Source organism: Euleptes europaea, chromosome 10 (assembly GCF_029931775.1).
Source record: "Euleptes europaea isolate rEulEur1 chromosome 10, rEulEur1.hap1, whole genome shotgun sequence".
NCBI lineage: Eukaryota > Metazoa > Chordata > Lepidosauria > Squamata > Sphaerodactylidae > Euleptes > Euleptes europaea.
The window spans coordinates 20,447,887-20,465,748 of NC_079321.1; the positions used below are offsets into that span (position 1 = coordinate 20,447,887).

Below are 17,862 nucleotides of genomic sequence, written 5' to 3' on the forward strand. Positions count from 1 at the left end.
ATTGGCAAAGCGGCCATTTTTTCCAGGTAACTTGATCTCTATCAGCTGGAGATCTCTTGTAATTGTGGGAGATCTCCAGATAGTACCTGGAGGTTGGCAACCCTAGTGATAGAGCATATGCTTTGCATGCAAAAGGTTCCAGGTTCAATCCCTGGCACATTCAATTAAAAGGATCCATTAGTAGGTGATGGGAAAGACCTAAGACTCTGGACAGCCGAGGCTAGTCTGAGTAGAGACAGTACTGACTGTAACAGATCAATGGCCTGACCAAGTACACATGAATACATGAAGCTGCCTTATACTGAATCAGACCCTTGGTCCATCAGAGTCAGTATTGTCTACTCAGACCGGCAGTGGATCTCCAGGGTCTCAGGCAGAGGTCTTTCACATCACCTACTTGCCTAGTCACTTTAACTGGAGATGCCGGGGATTGAACCTGGGACCTCCTACATACCAAGCAGATGTTCTACCACTGAGCCATGGCCCTTCCCTCTAAATAGAAGGCAGATTTTGTGTGTGCCATGATCAGCTCTCCACAATTTTAGAATTTCTCATGGTTGTACATTGGCCATCCATGCAAGGTTCATGCCTCTCAGACTATCCGAGACTAGCAAGCAAAAAAGTAGTTGTGCAGAGCTTGCTTACAAAGTCCCATCCCTTCCCAGTGGTGGACGGTCATCTAGATAATGCTCCCTAAGGAATGAGCATCTCTTTCAAGTGCAAAAGAGAGTCAGCAAACAACAGAGTCCTGGACAGCCAGCAAGGAGCACACACACACAAACACAATACTTGTGTTAAGTCAGCAATGCTCAGCAACAGTCCCAGTTCCACCACAAGAGAGCACTCCAGCAATGCAAGAACACGACTTGCTTGTGAGCAGATGAATTACGAGACTGGCAGCAAACTGTTTACCCAACTCTGAAGCCAAAGCGCTTGGACATTTTTTAAACCAACACTGCCATGAAAATGGGATGACAGTGAAAGAGGGAGCAAACAACAGGCTCAGGCTAATACCCCCAGAAGCTCTGCAGACACAAGCGGTTAAGAAAGGGAAGCAAAGTTGTAGATGATGTGGTTATTCCCTGATATTTGCAGGCATATTATCTCAGGAATAGCCACTCCTTTTAGCTTTCCTATTAAACCGTAAAAGACAATCTACGGGTGTTACCGCATTATGTATTCCCAGCGATGTATTAAGAGTTTGAAAATGTTATAAAAAATACTGTTCGCACCTAGTTTGCCCCCTTTAGCTGTAAAGACGTCTTCCAACAATTTTTTAGCCGTGGCATCCAAAAACCCTTTTAAAGTGATGTTTTTAATAACATTTTCAAACTCTTAATACATCGCTGGGAATACATAATGCGGTAACCCCCTACATATCTAAAGCACATCTTCCTTTCTGACAGCATCTCAAGACTCCCGATACACACAGCATTCTTTATCAGCTTATCTAGAAGAAGAGTTGGTTTTTATATGCTGACTTTCTCTACCACTTAAGGGGGAATCAAACCGGCTTACAATCACCTTCCCCTTCCCACAACAGACACCCTGTGATGTAGGTGGGGCTGAGAAAGTATGACTTGCCCATGGTCACCCAGCTGGCTTCATGTGTAGGAGTGAGGAATCAAACCCAGTTCTCCATATTAGAGTCCACCGCTCCAACCCACCGCCCTTAACCTCTACACCATACTGGCAATCACATGATATGCTGAACACCAAGAATGTGGAGAAGACCTTTGGCCAAGGACTCCAGAACAAGACCTTGGGAAGGATCTCATACAAATGGGATCTCTGGTCTAAGGAAAATAAGGCACTCAGTCTTACAAACTGCAGGAAGGAAAAGTGTTAGGTTGACCACTGAACAGTTTTAAAAAAATATAGATTATTATTTCTTATACAACATCAACCAACCAGTGTGTTAGCATCGATGTTAACTGGGTTGAGGACAACCATGGTTCCCCTTAAACCAGCCATTATCTAGCGGCTTTCAGGGACTGGATGAAAGGAAACCCTGGTTGGCCATAATCACAGGTAACACCGATAACAATGAATCGTGTAACTTAGGTGAAGTGGAAGACTTCAGGGTAGTATGTATATACATTTCTTCTGCCCCACAGTTGCTCCTGGTCAAATAGGCATGGCCCTACAAAACCATGTACCAAAGGTTAGAGTGTACCCTTGGTACAAATGCACACACCCAGCACAAACCCCAACTGTTACCTCTAGCACAGTTCAGGGCTTTAAGAAACGGTAGCATTTTCCATGCGTGATTAAAAACCCAGGTTTGTGTGTAGCCCTGTTCAACAAAACAGAAATGTTTATGTATCAGGAGAATTGTGTTTAGAACACTCTTCCGGTACGGGAAGTAGGACCTCCCAAAATGTAACGATGTGAAAAGAGGTCTAAGAGAGGAGAAAAAAATGATCTTGGGGGATGAAAAGACGCCTCAAGCAAATGTCAAAAGGAAAAGCTACCTTTACCAGACAGCCAATCCAATACACAGGTGAACTGAAAGAAGCCAAGACTCTTCATGCTTGAGGTCCAATTCACTGAAACATCCATTTTCCCACGCAGTCCCATTTTGGATGATTACTTTAGGGGAAAATGCAAAGGCCTGATCATATGCTGATATGGTCAGGCCTCTACAACAGCATCTCTGGCACAGCATCTGATTGAAAGTGGAACTCTATCACACAAGTGTATGTTCTGAGGCTCCGGGAGTGTCCACAGTGAGCTCCACACATCATCTTTTGCAGCCTCATCAGTGGAGGCTGACTTAAGTAGTACCGACCTGGTGGTGGAAAGGGCCGTCAAGTCACAGCTGACTTATGGCGGCCCCGTAGGGTTTTCAAGGCAAGAGGCGTTCAGAGGTGGTTTGCCATCGCCTGCCTCTGAGTGGGCTGAGAGAGTTCTGAGAGAACTTTGACTGGCCCAAAGCCACCCAGCAGGCCTCCTGTGGAGGAGTGGGGAATCAAACCCGGTTCTCCAGATTAGAGTCTGTCACTCTTAACCACTACACCACACTGGCTGATCTGTTTGCTTCTAATCCCCCACCCTCTCCATGACTGCTTGAGATGAGTGATCTGAGCATCTGAAGCCCTACTCATGAGTCAGCAGTACACTGATTCTCTGGACTGCACCCAAGGTGTGGTTGTGAGAATAGTTAGCAGTACATATTATGTTGGCGGGGAGGAGCGAAGCAATAGTAGAGCTACCTCCCTGTCATAAGTGTATGTAAATACTGGTTCGGGAAAGGCCTCTGAGGTGATCAGGAAAAACCTTCTCTGGCATGGTTTTGCCAGTATGTGAGGACGACCTCTGAAGGCACTTCAGGCTTGTTTGTGCAAACCCTGCTTCCCTCCCCCTCTCCCCGTGTGGTAAGATAAATTGTGGCTGAGGAACAAAAAAGCCAGGTTGAACGTTGTGTCACAACAGCCTGCTTACCGAAATCCCACACGCTGCTTCCTTTTTGCCAAAACGCTGCAGGGACCATTGCCAGAACGGCATGCTCAGTACCGCTGAAACCTGAATGAGGAGGAAAATCATGTCAACCGAGATGCGCTTATTTTTATAGTGAGGCAAGACTGGCGTCTGAGCAACATGAATGTGTTTGGTCTGAAGGGATTGGAATTGAGCCCAGTAACCAAAAAAAAAAAAAAAAAGGGGTCACCGTTCCTTAAGTATTGTGCATGTTTCCTCAGTGGATGATAATTGCTAAAAGATGGCCCACTGATGGCTCTTTTAAAGGACCCATCAGACCTTGGAGATGATGACCCACCCCCAGAGAGGAGCATATGCGTCTGTGCATGAAGAAGCTGTCACTTTGAGACTGGCAGAGGCAGAGAGAAGCAGACAGATACAGTCTTAGAGTTTACTGGAAGCACTCTGGGGATACACAGGGTCTTTCTTTCTTTGGGGAACTGACATGGGATAGTGGATTGGCTCCCCTGCTGGCAATGCCTCTTTGCTGCTCTTTGTAAGTAAAGCAAATATTTATTTGAATATTTCTATCCTGCCTTTCCCCATCGCTCAAGTCAGCTAGCAATACGTAGTTAAAAACAATAAAACCCCAAACACACCTCCCCCAATCGATATTACAGAAAACATTTCAGTGTTCTTTCCCTCCACCCGGAAACCAGCCCGGGTAACTGTTGCCCTTGGAACTTCTTGCCACTTGGGAGAAACAGGGAGTAGGTAATGCTGGTAATCAAGAGGATCGACCAAGCAGGAATTACCCAGCACGATGCAGAACAGGGGTTCTTTCAGCCATCAAAAGGGAGCAAGGCAGGTCGCAGGCCTACCCAAGAAGAGTCTCATCATATCAACTTAATAAACATTGGTCAAGCCAGTAATCAAATAGGCAGCAAATAATTAGGTTCTCTCTTCAAAAGTGTTAAGTGAATTTCATGCCTGTCCAACTCCCTAGCCCAAATTTAGCTTGTTGTTTTCACTGATCATATGAAAATGGCCTCTGAGGGATAGCGGGGTCCACAGCCGATAACGAACATGCAGAAACACAATGTGAGAAGTGTTAAGTATTGCATGGAATGAAATGTATGATGGGGCCATCAAGAATTCCCATTAAGTTAAGCACGGTGGGATCAGTCCGTCTTTCTTCTAAGGTGGAACTAGTTTTCGTGAGTACTTGAAAGAATTAGAGGCACATTTAAACAATTGTGAATTTGCTACCCATTGGTCCAGATCATTACCAAATAAGGGAGAGTTTCCATAACTCCATAAGGAGAGTTTTTATCCTGCTAGCAGCTATTTTGTCTTTGAAATAGATTTCAGAGACTGAGCAGAATTAACATTCAATTAGCTGTGGGAAATGTTATCATCAGATGGCTTCCTTTACCTTCATGGTCTGCAGAGCAAAATAAAACTTATTGGCTTGGATCCTTATCCCTTCCTTCTGCTAGTGTAGTGATCTCCTCCTCTGCGGAGGTGGTGCGCCGTTGTGCAGAAAGCACATTGCTCCAGAGAAACAATGCAATGGGGTATTGCCCCTGCAAAGGAGGACAGCATTGCGAAAGCAGAAGGGACAGGATCCCAGCCATAGCTTGCTAAGTTGTGATTGCTGTGAACAAGCCTATCACTATGGTTTTTAATAGAACATCCCTGATGTGAATCAGGCACTTAAAGGGAAAAAAAAGAACACTAATGTTAACTGAAAGTGGATATTTCCTCAAGCGGGCATTTCACCTGCCGGGTTTGGGTCTCAGACCAGTGCTCCATAGGATGCAGTATGTTCATGTGTGCCAAACAGACATGGCAAACTGCATCTTTCACGGACTGAGGCAAACGTGGAGAGAGAAATACTTAGACGGGGATGGTGACAATTTTAAAACTTGGCTTTCTGGCAAGCAGCAAGAATGGCGATAACATAGCATTTGGTGTCCAGAGAGGCCATACTGTTCCTTTGGACCTGTGGAAGAACTGAAATACGTTTGGGTCCCTTTTGAGAATTAATTCCCCTTACGAAAGTCACATGAGCACAATACCAGGTATGTCATGTTCTGAAAACAGGGCAAGACACAAGCAAGAAGGCTCTGCTTGCTCCACACACTTACCAAGATGGTCATCACTAAATTCTGGAAGTGGCTGCGAAGACCGGCCGCATGGGTACAAAAGAGGACAAAATTGCCTTGTTCGAGCTTGTGAGTTGGAGATAGAACAAAACAAAAAATGGCAACAAAACATCAATTCAGATGAATGCAGAGCCGCGCAGATCGATTTCAGTCAAGTGTCCCCCATTTATAATTCATGCGTTTCCTGAACGAGAGTGCACACAACGATTGGCTGCTGTTATCAAATAAAGCATATTGGTTTGCTGCCTTGGTATTACCTCAGAGTATAATCAAAACCTTTAGCCACGCAGGACACAAAGGGGCGGGGAGGAGAGGAGAAACACTGAAATGAATAGACTTACCTTCTGCTCTCAGCACATATGTAAGGACAGAGATCACTTGCTCAACAAGAGATCGTTTACTTGAAGACAGAACCTAGTATGGACTTAGGTATGATGAAGGATTGTGTAACGAATGCTCCTGGTGGCTTGTACCCTAAAAAAGCACCAGCGTACGGTGTGCAGATTTTTCTCCCTGCGGTCCATCTCATCCCGCAAAAGATTATTCCTTGAGGCTTGTGGGACCCTCGACTGAGAGCAGCCCAGATTCACATGAACTTTGAGAACTCCTTAAGGGGTCTGGACTTCAGTGTATTGCCTCTAGAAACAACGGCCTTGAACCCTATACGGCCTCCCTGGCAAAATCTTTACTGCCACCACCTTCGTCTTCCACATCAACGATCCCATCACTTAGCCCACTCTCTGTTCACGATGTATCTTTTCTTGCAATAACGTATCAGGTCATGATCGCACCTGCAACTTCTCAAGCCATGCTGGGACAGCACCCTGGTTGCACTGGTAACCGAAAGTGCATTATCTTAGATATCATCAACCACCTTTTCTACACCCTTAAAAAGTTTTGTGCATGACCACCCTGATAACTGGTCTTTAGGCTCTGTAAATAGGCATACCATATGCCTCCCAAGAGCGTACAGGTACTTATGCTACAGAACAGCATGTCCACTGGTGGAAGAGGGGGATTTTTGCTGGGGGGCCCCCCACTACTGGAGACTGATTTTGCTTCCCACCACGTTGTGCGTTTTGCTCTGCTTGCAGTATCTTTGATCCAACCTGCTGTCCATGGAAGCAACTTTGCTACTATCAGGGGAATGAGGAAACGAAGAATATTGATTTGAACTTCCAGGAAAAGTGGCATCAAAATATATTAAGTGCATAAATGCATGGATACGGGAGGGTTGTTGCCACAGCACTAAGTACTATGGATAGGAAAGGGGAATTGTTGGGGGAACACCTTGCCAGCTGCATACCGTCTTGGCTGTGTTATTGCCTCCTTCCTGCCTGCAGGGTTGGGCATGGCTAGAAGCATGAGCCGAAGGGCTCTTGGTCTGCAGCTCACAGCCAATGCCCTTGGAAGAACCAGCAGTAGAATCCGGACTAGGCAAGGTCTATTGTTTTGTTGGGGGAAGGGGGTATTTATATTCTAATTTTGTTGTTGCTGTGAGTCATTTTGGGTACCTTCAGAGAGAACAGTGGGATATAAATAAAATAAAATAGTTTACCACCACACATGGAATAGACCATAAAACTTATATCAGCAAAATTCTCTAAGGAAAAAATGTTGCACATCCAACTTTATATGGACTTCACATGATCCCAAGTGGATAGGGTTGACGTGTTATTTCTGGTTCCAAAGAAAGCACTATAAGTATACTCTAAAGCCTTTTATGCAGTGATGTCTCCCCACAGTCACCTCTGCTAGCTGCTTCGAGGCTTCCTTTTGATTATGCATGCCTTTTCCACCCGTCAGAGGTTACCTCGCTCTCCCCGAGCATTTTGCCCATGTTTTCCAGATGCTGTTTTAGCCAGAATTTGGAGAATGCAGGCAAAATGCGTGGGAAGAGCGAGGCGACCTCTGATGGGCGGAAAAGGCATGCATAATCAAAAGGAAGCCCCGAAGCAGTCAGCAGAGGTGACTGAAGGGAAATGTCCCTGCATAAAAGGTATGAGAAAACTACTATTTCCAGCTTAACGCCAGGGGTTCATGGGCATTGGTATGATCTGGAGTGTTCATAGCAACACAGATTGGAATTCTCTCTTAGTATGTATACAAGCTAAGTTGAGGCAAGTCCTCTTACGAACTACAATTACCTGAACTGCTGTTGAGATCAGGAGAAATGATGCTGTAAGATTCATGTATGGTCCACACTTCATTGTGAGTCTGAGTCCCTTAAAGAAAGGAACTGTTTTGCCTGAACTTAAGGCATAAGGATCTATAAGGAGTGGAATATGCGTCATAAAATGATGCCAGGTTTCTTAAAATGTATGTTATCATAGTGAAATTTTTATAAGGACTAAACACATGTACCATCTATTTCTTTCACTCCAAAGAAAAGGATAACAACGCCAACAAGGTAGATTCCTCCTATGACCCCTGCTGCGATCATGTAGACATTTCTCTTTAAAAAGACAAAAGGCGGGGGGAGAGAAAAAACACATTTCAAACAAATGAACCTAGTGGGAAAATTTCTTATCACATCATAGCTACAGCCACTCCCCCCTACCTCTACACCATCAGATATTTTAAAAGAGGATACATTAAGCAGAGAAATCTAATCTTTTATCCATAGCCTCAGGATCAGAGGACTCTCTCCCATGCAGGGGCACAGCAACTGATGGATCAGTCGCATTATATCTGTTCTGCAAACCTCAGAGACTAGATGCATGTCTCAACTGTGTGCTGCTCCTCCAAACACAAGAGATAACCTGCGGCGACAACACTTTTAAAAGCTGTCTGTTGCCCCGTAGGTGCCCGGGTGCTGCAGAAGATTAATGAAGACTGAGAAAAAAATGGTCAAGCTGGAGAAATAAGAGAAAGGTTGATAGAGATTGGCAACCTTAATTTATTTCTTTCCTTTTGGAGAAAGCTGTGTGTGTGTGTGTGTGTGTGTGAAATGTCATCAAGTCGCTTCTGACTCATGGCGACCCTATGAATCAATGTCCTCCAAAACATCCTATCTTTAACAGCAAATTGAGGGCTGTGGCTTCCTCTAGAATCAATCCATCTCTTGTTGGGTCTTCTTTTCCTGCTGGCTTCCACTTTTCCTAGCATGATTGTCTTTTCCAGTGACTCTTGTCTTCTCATAACGTTACCAAAGTACAACAGCCTCAGTTTAGTCATTTTAGCTCTAGGGTCTATTCAGGCTTGATTTGATTTATAATCCACTGATTTGGTTTTTTTGGGCAGTCCAGGGTATCCATAATCCTCTCTTCCAACACCACATTTCAAAGGAATCTACTTTCTCCCTATCAGCTTTCTTCATAGTCCAGCTTTCACACCCATACATAGTAATAGGGAATATGATGGCATGAATTAACCTGATCTTGGTTGCCAGTGACACATCCTTACACTTCAAAATCTTTTCTAGCTCCTTCATGGCTGCCCTTCTCAGTCTCAATCTCCTTCTGGTTTCTTGCTGCAGTCTCCCTTTTGGTTGATGATGGAGCCAAGGAATAGAAAGTCTTGAACAATTTCAATTTCCTCATTGTCCATCTTAGAGTTGAGTAATTATCTTGTAGTCATTACTTGTGTCTTTTCATGTTCAGCTGTAGAAAGCTACCATCAGAAAAAGCTGTTCTGAGGACAGGCCCTCTAATGCCATTACTGCTGTGCTGGCTGTTGCAGCGCTTGAAAAGACTTGCAGGGAGCAGGGAATGACAAAACAATTTAAATCGCCCGCATTAGACTTTAAAATGACGGTGGCATCCCCTGGTCAGGCCTGAGATGCCATCACATCTAGTTCAACCCTAAGCAGGAAGGACTACATACTCCCCTTTGGGCCTGGGCAAATGGAAATAGGTTTCTGAGGGGAGAGGACATTTGCATGTTTCCAAATTGGAGCTGTACTCAGGCACGAAGCCCATCAAATGTGATGCACGGAGCCCACAAATAAGTAATTAGGATCTCAAAGCATGTATAAAAAACTGGACTGGTTTCACGTCAGAAGTGGAGCCAACACAGCTCGACGAGGGAATTCAATGCAAACTGAACATTTAATGACCAAAAGGTCAAAATGCTCACACGTAGCAAGCTGGATATGTAATTCCCAACTGCAGCTATGTCCAAGGATGTATTTAGACTAATTAAATGTTGAGACATCCTAGCTTATTTTCACTCAAAGTCTAATGAGTAATTTCAGTTGAAGTTTAAGTGGGGGAAGTCAAAATCTTAAAATGCTAGAGGAAATTAATTGTAAGTGGCGGGGCTATTGGGGGAGTGGGGGAAGTGAGGGTTCCAGTATTACTGCAGGTAGAACAAGGACATCGCCAGATTTTGAGTAGCGCTCTGTAGTATAGAGAATGGTAAGAATGTGAGTAGGGTTGCCAACCTCCAGGTACTAGCTGGAGATCTCCTGCTATTACAGCTGATCTCCAACCAATAGAGATCAGTTCACCTGGAGAAAACGGCCACTTTGGCAATTGGACTCTATGGCATTGAAGTCCCTCCCGTCCCTAAACCCCGCCCTCCTCAGGCTCCGCCCCAGAAACCTTCCACTGGTGGTAAAGAGGGACCTGGCAACCCTAAGTGTGAGCCAGAACTCACATTGATCTTTAAAGGTACACATAAGGGGCAGTGTAATCCTAAAAGCCGCCCATGCTATCGCGGCCAGTGGTCGGTGTAGCTGTGTTGCTGTTAAGTCTGCTCCCTGAAGGGTTTGGTTAAGTGAGTGGCTGGCAGGAAAAAGAGTTCATACCTGGGTTTTCAAGGCCGCAACTGCGCAATAACATCCCATCTGGGTGTTATGTTGCAACAGCTGGTCTGTGACGGACAGGGAGAAAGAACCAATCGGGGGCTGACAGGCATGGGGGCGTAGCTTAGCCCTCGTGATTTATGCATGGGAGTTTTGCCTGAGGTTCGTTGCTGGCTGGACCCACACTTTCCTGTCGGGAATCTCTGCACGAACAGCCTCCAAGCGCAAATCAAGTCCCCTGCCCTTTAAATGCTGCTTTGTAATTGCAGTGCTCACTGTGAGAGAAGATTCCCCCCCAAACCCAATTGCCGCATTAAAAAGCATTTTAAGAACAATGAACAAAAAACGGAGCAATCCGAAAGAAAGGGGGGGGGGAATCCAAACCTCCATTTTAAAACACCTTTCTTTTGCTCAGAAAGATCTCTGAGGAAGTATTTGAATCTCCACCTCTTTACACGCTGCTTTGTGATTGGCTGTGAGAGAAGCCAATCTTTTTGTGGCCCAGTTTTGCCATCTGCACGGAGATTTCAGCTGGACTGAGCTCGGGTTAGAGCAGTGGTTCCTAACCTTTTTTTGACCAGGGACCACTAGGACTTTTTTGTTCGGTGCAGGGACCCCAAGGTTCAAAATAAAAATTCTGAAAATTTGAAAATAAACTTTAATCATAACTGTTAGTTAAACATTAAACTTAGAATAATATTTGAATATATATTTTTATAATAGAGAACTTTTAATTGAAAATATTAATTTATTATGGGTTTATAACTTTGTTTCGCGGACCTTAATTTAGTTCTCGCAGACCCCTGGGGGTCCATGGACCCCCGGTTGGGAACCAGTGGGTTAGCGGGAAATTTCAGAACAACAGAGGAATGGAAGGACCCGGACATTGCGAGGGCTGGCAGTGAAGTCATTTTTAATGGATGGAGAACTCGTGCGGCGCTCCAAGGAACAACTGAATCAGACTGGGGCCAAACATGAGTCCAAGTGCCCATGCATAAATGCCTGAAGTGTGCTGAATGGGAAGTGAGTCCCTTTGAATTCAGCAGGGCTTGCTTCAAGAGGAAAAAAACATGCTTAGAAAGGGACTGAGAGAGATCAGTTTAATTAGATTAGTGCAGTGGTACGCACTCTGCAGTTCACAGAGAGCCCCGTTTGCTTGGGCCATCAACCAAAAGAGCCACATTCACTTCTATTCCCGGCACTTCAAGGATGCTCGCAGCTATCTACGGCAGAAGCTGTTTCAAGGTGGGAACCACCTGCCAACCACAAGCCCCACCGGGCAGCGGCCTGGCCCCCTTTCCTGGAGCATGTGGCAACTGCCATACTGGGGATCAGTGCTCAGAATACCTACAGACCCCATGTCAAAGAACCAGATGTGCCTCCCAAGCCACTGAGTGAGCTCCACTGGATTAATGTACCTGTTGTAACATCATTATCAAAAGAAATCACAATAATATTTTATGCAATAAAAGATGACCACTGAAACTTGCCCAGTTATTTTGAACAGATCTGCTTGTACGACATATACTTACTCCATGAGCCAGGATGGGGAGGCTAGAACTGTTTTGTTGCAGGCCAGAAGAGTTCAAAAAGCCTACAGTTGAATTTTGGCTGCAGTGATTTGAGGCATGAGCGCTGGCTACTATCTGTCCCTGAAGTGCAGCTCCAATTAATGTCCCGAGAACCTCCACTGTGATTCCTAGAAATAGAAATTGGGGGTGGGGGGAAACCACATTCCTCAATACTGGTCCTGTAGGAAAATGATGTTGAGGCTTAACTTATGACGGCACTGTGGTGATTTGATATGTAAATACTCTGTGTTTTAAATGCTTGTTAAAAGAAGTCTTGTAAGACTAGAGGCCTGATATTTGACTTGCTTTAAAACTAAACAGAAGTCCAGTGGTACCTTAAAGACTCCCAGTATTTACTCCAATATGAGCTTTTGTGAGTCAGTGCTCACTTCCTCAGATACAGTGGAATCTATATCTGACTCAGGAGAAGCTCACACTAGAACAAATGTTAGTCTTTAAGCAGCGACTGGATGGATGTTTTGTTTCACTACAACAGACTAACATGGCTACCCTCTGTGGAATTTTTCTTATTAACCTGAAGAACACATGAAGCTGCCTTATACTGAATCAGACCATCAAGGTCCATCAAAGTCAGTATTGTCTACTCAGACTGGCAGTGGCTCTCCAGGGTCTCAGGCAGAGGTCTTTCACATCACCTCCTTGCCTAGTCCCTTTAACTGGAGATTCCGGGGATTGAACCTGGGACCTTCTGCATGCCAAGCAGAGGCTCTACCACTGAGCCATGGCCCCTCCCAATTAACACAATTTCATTTCTACACAGTAGGAAGAACCTTTAAGGCAGGGGTCCCCAATGTGGTGCCTGTCGGCTCCATGGCACCCACCGACACCTTTTTTTGGTGTCCGCCAATTGTTTTTAGGAAGTGGGTGGGGCCAGGTAGGGTTTTTGCTCTGCAAGGCTTCTAATTGACTACTAGAGATTTGATTGGCTATGCAGATTTTTAAAAATGTTGCTTTGGCAGCAGCTGCCACCACAGCACAAGGATCTGCATTGTCCTACTGAAGTTAAGCTGTGATGATCATTTTGTAGTTGGCTCCGCCTCCTACGGGAGCCATTTTGTGGCAGCCATTTTGTTGCTGCTCCCATCATGCTGTGTCAGAACTCCAAATATGCCTGCATGCTCAAGAAGGTTGGGAGAAGATGTGGGACGCATCTCAAGATATGGGACACATTAAAAACAAATCTTAGCCCCACCCCTCTACCATTAATGTCACCAACTGAGGAGTATCTGAATTTCGCTGCTAGGAAACATAATGACTTTCTAACTTATAGAAACGGTAATATAAAAACGTTACAAGAACTTCAGAGTGAAAATATAAACATCTTGTGGTTTGTGTATCATCAGATAATACATTCGCTCAAAAAGGACTGTTACCAAGATAACAACGTGAGAAAGCCAACGGAGTTCGAGCAGATAATAACAAAATCATCAGATCATCTTTTATCCAAAATTTACCAACTTTTGCTTACATATGAGACAGAATCGGAACAAGTGAAAGTTTGCATGGTCAGATGGATGCAAAGCTTCCAATGGAAACCTGGGAACAATTGTGGACTAAGCGAATTAAGTTCTCTGCATCACAAACAATAAGAGAAAATTGGTATAAAATGTACTACAGATGGCACCTTTCCCCAAAAGATCTTCAAAAGATGTTTAAGACAAACCAAGCTAATTGTTGGAAGTGTTCAGAAACAGAAGGGACCTTTTATCATCAATGGTGGTCTTGCAAAAAAAGTCAACAATATTGGAAAATAATACACAAAGAAATGCAGGACATGTTACAACTGAAATATGAACTTAATCCTAAAAACATGTTGTTGGGCATAATACCTTCTCAAGCAAGCTCGTTGCACACAGAACCTTTTCAACACGCAGTTACTGCTGCTAGAATTGTATATGCAAGGCATTAGAAAACGGACACGATTCCAGACGTGACTGAATGGATTAACAAGCTATTTGATTTTGCTTTGATGTCAACATTTTTGGTAAAAAAGAGACTGATAGATGATTTTAAGTTGAGGTGGCAACCTCTACATGAAAGATATTCAGGCGGTCTTAATCCACTGTTTTTTTAGCGGGCACTGAGATAAAATGTCAAACTGAAATATAGACTATGTAGAAGTTTGCGGATATAATATAGAGTATGTATGTAACGTTTGGTAGTGGACCAGGACTAAGAAATATCAGATAAGTATGTTTAATCCTTTGATATAACCATAGGTTTAGTAGATTAATAATAGACCAACAATAGATATGAACTTACAGTTAGAGTTGTAATGAGTTGGATGAGACAAGAGTTGATGAAGGAGGCTTGTATGCTTTGTTTTAATGTCCCTTGGACACAGATACGTTTTATTATCATCCCCCCTTTCCCTTTCCCATCTTTTTTTCTGTACCCTAATTATAAAAATAAAAATTATTTTTTAAAAAGAAAAAGGTTGGGAGAAGCAGCCCCTCTTTAAGACTCACGGTATGCTGTTGCAGAATCTCGATCCTTCTGATCTGTACTGAGAAACATGGTAAGAGCACAATATGGTACCTGGAAGAGCTATAAACAACAGAACATACATACCAGTCAGAAAAGTATTTCAGTTTGGCATGTTCTCTTTCATAGTAACCACAGGACACCTGTGTTGTTGGGTGCAAGGATCCAGTCCATTACTAAGTATGTTGTACCTTTCTTTCCCAACCCCCCCAAATAGTTATTAACTCTTTCCTGAAACCATGGTACAAACTACAAGGAGGTCTACAAACATCATCTTCTATTTTAAAGAAAGGGAGGGGAAATAATCAATGGACCAGAAAAATACGGACTTTTTCAAATATAACATTAAAACCATTTTTGCATGGTAATTAGCAGCACATTCCAGGCTGAATTGCCCCGCATATTTTTTAAATTTTGCACGCTGAACCGTCATTCCGGAAGTGATTGCGAAGCCAGCGCATACCTGCTTCGCATTACAAAGAGCCCATTTAACGTGACCTTTGGTGTTTGCCGCGAAGAATCCCCCTCAAAGAACAATGCAAAACAACAGAGGCGTGTTAGCTATGCATATGCGAATGGCTATGCAAACAGGAACAAAGGAGCAGGCGAGTGGGGGGAGTGGAACTTCTCCTTTTGTGTCGGGACCATGAAAAGGCATTTTTAAAGTCGCATTTTTAAAAAGAGCTTTGCGCGAGCATCAAAATTGACCATGCAAAAATGGCCTAAGTGCACTTTTTGCACTTCCTGCGTCTGTAATGCAAGACTAAACCTACACGGGCCAGAATGTTCACATTCAGTTTTAAAAGTTCTCTCTTCCCATTTTCTATCCTGCCTGGAACTCATTGATATGTGCCTACACCCACATAGTGTGACAGGAACGTAAATGTGCTTCAAATGTATGCCTGAAAATGTCCAGATTCTCTTTATGATCATTTCTACTTTAAAAACCCTCCATATTCTGTTCTAACTGGGGCTATAAATAGTAGGGTGGAATCAACCATCCTCCAAGGAGCTTTCCTCCAGCCTAAAGGCCTTCTTCCATCTTAAGTGGCTCTTCCTCCTGTGGAAAGCCCCTTAAGTTGGAGGAAGGCTTCAAATTTTGCTCAGGGGACAGATATCAAATATTATCATCATTTCCCCTTCCCCCCCTAATTTTCCTTCTGTACCCTTATAAGAAAAATAAAATAATTAAAAAAAATTGCTCAGGGAAATGTCTGGATAGGAGTAGGATCTGCCTTGAAGTAAATAAATAAATAGAATAAAATTATTTTGCATGCTAAAAGTCTTCCTGAGTGAGGTGAGGAAGGGACTGCAATGTTAAGTCCTGGGACTCATAAAAGTCCTGTCAAGCCCAGTTCACCTTGGTAATATTTAATGTGGCAGCAGGCTGAAAATGCAGCCGCACAGAAGTGGCTAGGAATTTCACCACGCTACTAAATTCCCCTATTTTGTAGTTCTCTGAAAAAACTGTTGGAAGTATTTCGAAAGTCTCCATTTTGAGCAGCCGACCACATGGATTTTTTTCCTGTGCGCTTGGAATTCCCAAGACACTTTTGACATGCCCAACTTGACTGCTCAGATTATTGATTCCATCGCAAGTACAATCTGGACCTCATGTCCAATCAAGGAGCCTACAAGTATATTAGCTCAAAGTACAAAGGTTATGCGAAGGCACTGGGGTGGAGGTAGGCATTACTGAGGAGACAAAAGCTCTCAGAAAAATTCCCAGGAGTCTACCTAAGAAAGCCGTCTGGAAACAGCATTCACAAAGTCTCCTAAACTTGAATGGACACAGGGGAGCCATTAAAGGCATGAGAGAAAGCACAAACATGTGGACAGAATGTACATTAGGCAGAAATATGCCTGAGTGCGGATTTGTGAATAGCATTTTACAAGGGCAGGATGCTCCTTCAAAGAATAAGAAATCATTCTAATGCATTGTGGTTTCCTGGCCCATTTCTATATAGGTCATTCCAAAGGAGCCATCCAATATGAACAAAGAATATTAGGGCCTGAGGCCATTACAGAGCCCTTAATGGCTGCACCTCTTCTTAGAAAGATGTAAGCCAGCGGCAGGAGGAGACTGAACAATCGCTGGGGAGATGTTCTCGGCTTCAGCTCTTTGACAAATTATTCCACACGTGTACACAAGGGAACAAATGGAACTAAGGGGTCAACAGCGCCATTTGTGACCTTACAAAAATTACCCAGAGCTCCCTGAAATGTAATGTCAGACATGCAACTGTTAGAACATTGTGGACCCTTTTCATTAAGGGTTGAAACAAAACACGATGGTGTCCCATCATTCACATTCACGCTCACCACAAATTGTTGAAGGGCTCAGCTACACAGGACATTAGGGATCCAGTATCACTGATGTGTAGTTTTCACTTCAAAAAGCATCCATGACAGGAGAGAAGAGGACATTTCCCAGCAGCGGAAAAAAATATTCAATACATATGTCTTTTTCCACAGCTGTGTCTAAATGCCATGTGGCTGCTGACTGAGGTAAAAATTGCATGTTGGGAGATTTGATCCAGCACCCAATATGAAATATAGTTCATCTAAAGATATCCAGAGATTTAAACTTTGGCCTATCCACTACCTAAACCCATCATTCTTCCTCCTGTTCCAGACACTGTCTCCTGTTCATCAAAAATTATCATTCAGTGGCCAAACAAGAGCCTTTTATTACAACTATGGAAAGGATTGATCAACTTACTGTAGTCAGAGCCTGGTAAAGGCAGTAAAAAGCCAGATACCACACAACTCTTCCAGCTATGAAGGGAGGCAGGTACCACAGAAAGAAATAGGACACAATCGTGAAAGGGGTACAGCCCAACATCCTGGAATATAAATAATATGGCACACATTCAAACACAGGTATGAAGCATTTTGAAAACTAAAAAAGTTTAATCAAAACAGGAATAAATTCTATCTAGATGATCGTTTTTGTTACAAACTGTTCAGTACTTAAAACTATAAAGCTGGAGATTCCCTAACAACTCAAGGCTATTGCATAAAATAAGAGCAGCCACTGAAAAAGTCCTAGGTCTGTCTTCACTACCTTACAGGATGGTAGTTGACAGATTATGGAGTGTTTCGAAGCTTTCAATTTGCTTTTTGGCTATTATAGTATGTTTGACACCCCTGGACTAGGGGGTACTTGAAAAACTCACCATCTCCTGATCATGCGAAATTCAGCATCTATTTCATGAGGTTCAAACAACTACATTCTGTTATGTGTTGGCCCCTATTCACGGACTCATCCTCTGCATATATTAATGTATTGATATCCCACTCTTCTTTGGTTCTTTCCTCCTATATCCCTAAAACTAGCCACTGAGCTAAGCTGGGGAGAGGAGAGAGACAGACAGAGATCTGAGCACAAGTCTCCCCTGGTTCAAATTCAACACCCTGTCTTTTCTGTTGTTTTTAGTTTGTAAGCTTG

The 17,862-nt window shown here is 43.6% G+C and overlaps 1 protein-coding gene across 1 annotated transcript in view; it reads right to left on the minus strand.

Annotated features, from left to right (window-relative positions):
• The window catches only part of MFSD2B (MFSD2 lysolipid transporter B, sphingolipid), a 38,707-nt gene that overhangs the window by 10,713 nt on the left and 10,132 nt on the right, over positions 1–17,862 (minus strand). Inside the window, exons 4-10 of the mRNA XM_056856890.1 lie at positions 17,134–17,257; positions 14,396–14,474; positions 11,868–12,034; positions 7,953–8,043; positions 7,736–7,857; positions 5,571–5,654; positions 3,445–3,525 (exon numbers count right to left, since the gene is read on the minus strand). Of these exons, the coding sequence (XP_056712868.1) occupies positions 3,445–3,525; positions 5,571–5,654; positions 7,736–7,857; positions 7,953–8,043; positions 11,868–12,034; positions 14,396–14,474; positions 17,134–17,257 (748 nt within the window). The remainder of the gene's footprint in view (positions 1–3,444; positions 3,526–5,570; positions 5,655–7,735; positions 7,858–7,952; positions 8,044–11,867; positions 12,035–14,395; positions 14,475–17,133; positions 17,258–17,862) is intronic.